Genomic DNA, 5,089 nt, shown 5'->3' on the forward strand with positions numbered 1-5,089 from the left:
GGCATGATCTCGGCTCACTGCAACCTCTGCCTCCCGGGTTCAAGTGATTCTCCTGCGTCACCTCCCAGGTAGCTGGGATTACAGGTGCCCGCCACCACGCCCTGCTAATTTTTGTATTTTTGTAGCAACAGGGTTTCACCATGTTTACCAGGCTAGTCTCGAACTCCTGACCTCAGGTAATCTGCCTGTCTCAGCCTCCGAACTTACTGGGATTACAGGCATGAGCCACCACACCTGATCCACTTACCACTTTTAGCTTTGCAGTTTCCAAAATGTTGTTGCCATCACCTGAACTCCTGTCTTTGTCCTCATGGATTTTATGTCTTTATAAACCTTTTATTGTCATTTATATCGGGTTTCAAGGAAGGGTAGAGGTAATTGCATGTGTTCAATCCATTATCTTTTTAACTAAAAGTCCCCTTTTTTGAAAAAGAAAAAATCTTACATTGTAGCATTGTGGACAAGATGCTTTATGATCTAACTTTTATCTCTGGCCTCATTTAACTGGCCCCCAGCATTAAGCTCCAGCCACAAGTATCTGCTTAAGAGACTGCCAAACAGTGTTGCTTCATGCCTTTCAGTTCTGCACATGCTATTTTCTCAGTGTGCTGTTTGTCCTTTAAGACCGTTCTTGGTTAAACTTTGCTGATTTGTCTGAGTGTCTTTCTGTCAGAGTACTTATTGTATTATTGCAGTTATTTATTTACTTTTCAAAAAGTCTCACTCTAGAGGTTTCTTAACCTGGGATAGAGATGGAAGGGTCATCCATGAATTAGCTGTAAAAAATATTAGAAAATGCTGAAATTATTTGTAAAATTTCAAGTGTATGTTCATATTTTTGGAGAATTAAGAATATGCCTCAGAAATACTTGTGGAGCTTTTAAAAAATATAATTGCTTTGGGCTCCACTGCAGAGAGAGACATACTGAGTTACAGTCTCTTAAGTTAGGACCCACAAAAATCCATTTTCAAAAAATTTTCTAAATGATTCTTTAAAACGGGATCTCTGAGCATTGTCTACATTAACACCAGGGCCTGGCTTATATTAAATGCTTAGTAGATGTTTAAAAAAAGAATAAGGGAGGAACTTAAGTTCAGGGCATGACCTGAAATAAATTTCCAATGTGAAACCAGAGTGCAAGTGAGAAAATCCCAAATTTCCTCTGTTATATAAATTAAGTCATAGCATTTGTTTCCATCACCACCTTCTCTTTACACCCTCTTTAGATGTAATTAGTAAAATAGGAGGGCATGGATTTTTTTTTTCCCCCAAAGGTAGAGGAGAACTTTGGAGAGCTGTCTGCAAAAAAGAAAGAAGAATTTAAGGATTAGGCATAGGACAAGTCAGTTGTATGTAGTCCAATTTTGGTTCCTCTCATTGCTTAGGGTTGTATTTGACCCAGTGATTTAGTTGCATAGTTTTAGGTTTCTGTACATTTGGATGTCATAGATACCACTATCTTATATACCTTATTTCATAACCTGTGCATTTAATAAATGGCTAGTGAGATAGAAAATGGGGAGATTGATGTGTGGCTTTGGCAAAAAAAATAATAATAATACATACATACGTACATACATACATACATACAATATTATTACAACTGGTTCCAACTAAAGAATGAGGACAGCCTGGTCACAGTGACCCACACCTGTAATCCCAGCACTTAGGGAGGCGGAGGTGGATGGATCACCTGAGGTCAGGAGTATGAGATCAGCCTGACCAACATGGTGAAAACCCATCCCTACTAAAAATATATAAAATTAGTCAGGCATGGTGGCACAAGCCTGTAATCCCAGCTGCTTGGGAGGCTGAGGCAGGAGAATCGCTTGTACCCAGGAGGTGGAGGTTGCAACGAGCCAAGATCATGCCATTGCACTCTAGCCTGGACAACAAGAGCAAAACTGCATCTCAAAAAAAAAAAAAAAAAAGAGTGAGGACAGAAAGAGCCTTAATTTCCTGGAATGCCTTGCCTTGTGCTTCTCTATGTTTAAGGTTTTAAAAAAATTGTAAATTAAAATTATGTCCTCTGCCTTTTTTATGTAGCATTGTGGTACTGTTGTATGTTTGTGTGTGTGTTAAAAATGACCAGGCTCTTTTTGCTTTTTTAATTTTCTATTTTATTTTATTGTCTAGGTACTTAAGAGATTATGGCATCGGAAACCCACAATGTTAAAAAACGGAACTTTTGTAATAAGATTGAGGATCATTTCATTGATCTTCCTAGAAAAAAGATCTCTAATTTCACTAATAAGAACATGAAGGAGGTAAGTCTATGGTTTCTAGAAAACAGATAAGACAATTTAAACTGTCAGGTCTCTAGATACCTCTGGTTGAATTGTTTAAACAGTGGGAGGATAATAATTCTGCTTAATCTCCCAGAATTAAGTTGAATTGGTGAAGTATAACCAATGTCTTTTTTTTTTTTCTTTGTTAGGTCTTAACCATTGTATTTCTATACGCTCTAAAAAGTTTTTAGTCGGGCTGGGCATGGTGGCTTATGCCTGTAATCCCAGCACTTTGGGAGGCCTAAGTGGGTGGATCACCTGAGGTCAGGAGTTCGAGACCAGCCTGGCCAACTTGGTGAAACCCTGTGTCTACTAAAAAGACAAAAATTAGCTGAGCATGGTGGTGGGTGCCTGTAATCCCAGGCACTTGGGAGGCTGAGGAAGGAGAATCACTTGAACCTGGGAGGTGGAGGCAGCAGTGAGCTAGATCGTGCCATTGCCATTACATTCTAGCCTGGGCACCAAGAACAAAACTCCGTATCAAAAAAAAGAAAAAAAAATTTTTAGTCAGTATACTGTTTCACTATGATATAGTTTAAATATTTTAGTTAAAGAGGAATTTCAGAGGTGCTTTGTGTTCACTATTGTAAGGTTCATTAGCACTGGTATACTTTCTTTTAAACCACATTCAGGCCAGGCTTGGTGACTCATACCTATAATCCCAGCACTTTCGGAGACTGAGGCAGGAGGATCACTTGAACCCAGGAGTTCAAGCCCAGCCTGGACAACATAGTGAGACTCCATATATAAAAAAAAAAAAAAAAGTTTTTTTTTAACTAGTCAGGCGTGGTGGCATGCACGTGTGATCCTTAGCTACTGGGGAGGCTCAGGTAGGAGGATCACTTGAGCCCAGAGTGTTAAGGCTGCAGTGAGCTGTGTTCATACCACTGCACTTCAGCCTGGGTGACAGAGCAAGATCCTATCTCTAAAACAACAGCAGCAACAGCAATAAGAAAAGAGATTAAAATTTAACTCACTTGTTAAGCATCCTATAAGTTACAGTATAATTTGCAACTAGTGTGTGGAAAATAGGGAGCTGGATATTGTATTAGTCCATTTTCATGCTGCTGATAAAGACATACCCAAGACTGGGTAATCTCTAAAGAAAAAGAGATTTAATGGACTCACAGTTCCACGTGGCTAGAGAGGCCTCACAATCACGTCAGAAGGCGAAAGGCATATTTTACTTACATGGCAGCAGACGAGAGAATGAGAACCAAGTGAAAGGGTTTTCCCTTTATAAAACCATGAGATCTCGTGAGACTTATTCATTACCACAAGAACAGTTTTGGGGAAACCACCCCCGTGATTCAGTTATCTCCCACTGAGTCCCTCCCACAACACATAGGAATTATGGGAACTACAGTTCAAGATGAGATTTGGGTAAGGACACAGCAAAACCATATCAGATATGTTGCTTTGCCAAAATAACTACATATGATGTTGTTGTATGTTGATTCAGACTACAGAATTAGAACAGAGAAAACATTAATCTGAAAAACTTACCTGTTGAATTTTAGATTTGTTGATATCAATCACAAAATTTACATAAGTATTAATGAACTTAAATATGCCTCAATTATTAAATACAATGAATTTTGAGTTCCTCTTCAAAGAACCAGTATGTCAGTATGTTCAGCTTCCTTATATTTTGTTCTCCATTTTTAAAGTTTAACTTCCTCGTTCTTTATGCCTCCTTGCCCCTAGTTTCAGTAAACAACCCCCTTCTAGCCTTTATACTCACATATTTAGAGTTGTTAGTCATCCTTAGTCACCTGCTCTGTCCTTAGTCATTTTAGTCACCTGCTCTGTAACCATCCTTCCCGCTGAAACTGCTCACCCTGCCACTCCAGCTCATACCCCTGCTCTCTTTAAAATAGCCTATCAGAATTAGTTTAGACTGTGTTGTCCAACCCTAGCCAATAGGGGAACAACACAGCAGTAGGGACTAGCTGCGTTAGGGATAAGTACCCCTTCCCCTCCCTTGTCCAGTGTGATTTTGCGACCACTCCAGGTGCACCCTTCTGCAGAAGTAAATTGCTTTGCTGAGAAAGCTTTTTGCCAGAGTGCTGATTCTTCTCTGCGGCATCGAACATTTGTTTCTAACAAATTTGGGGGCCTGTCCGGGATTCCCATTCTCCTCTGGGGAAGGGTCTCTGGTCCTCTCCCATGAGGAGGCATGCCGCTCGGCCTCTTGCGGTGTCCTCGGGTAAGGAATCGAGGCACACCCAGTGTGATGAATAAACCTAGACTTTCAGCAACGCAGGAAGAAGCAGACCAACAACTTGGGGGAAAAAGAAAAAACATCACATACCAGGTAACCCTGTGCATAGACCAAGGTAAGAAACATCACAAGAGCGACAAAGTATTTCCTTGGTGGTCGGGGTATCTTGGAGGTTGAAAGTGCGTGAATGAGACGCACAGTTGAGTGCAAAGCGAGTGTTGAGTCCGGATTTGTGGTTTTATAGTCACCTCATACAGCTTAGGGCAGCCCTCCTGTAAAGGAGTCTGGGTTGGGGGTTTATACCAACCCACCAATCCCAAGAGGGATCTAACGTTCCCATTAGGGAAGCAGCCAGAGAAGGACAGACCAAAAGTAGAAGAATGCGAGAAACCTCTAGCAGGGGTGTTGAACCTCTAGGAAAGGAAGGCGAGAAATCTCCAGTAGTGGGGATTGAGCCTCACACAAACCTCAAGTAGTAGGGAAGGCAAGAAATTTCCAGTAGGGGAAATTGAGCTTCACCCCAAAAGTCGAGAAATCTCCAGTAGGGGAGATTGAGCCGCACCCCAACACCATCAA

The 5,089-nt window shown here is 40.9% G+C and overlaps 1 protein-coding gene across 1 annotated transcript in view; it reads left to right on the plus strand.

Moving 5' to 3' along the window:
• The window catches only part of KATNBL1 (katanin p80 subunit B-like 1), a 54,919-nt gene that overhangs the window by 25,461 nt on the left and 24,369 nt on the right, over positions 1-5,089 (plus strand). The window contains exon 2 of the mRNA XM_011989106.1: positions 2,138-2,268. Coding sequence (XP_011844496.1) covers positions 2,152-2,268 — 117 coding nt within the window. The 5' untranslated portion in view covers positions 2,138-2,151. The remainder of the gene's footprint in view (positions 1-2,137; positions 2,269-5,089) is intronic.

The sequence above is a fragment of the Mandrillus leucophaeus genome, unplaced genomic scaffold, assembly GCF_000951045.1.
Source record: "Mandrillus leucophaeus isolate KB7577 unplaced genomic scaffold, Mleu.le_1.0 Scaffold347, whole genome shotgun sequence".
NCBI lineage: Eukaryota > Metazoa > Chordata > Mammalia > Primates > Cercopithecidae > Mandrillus > Mandrillus leucophaeus.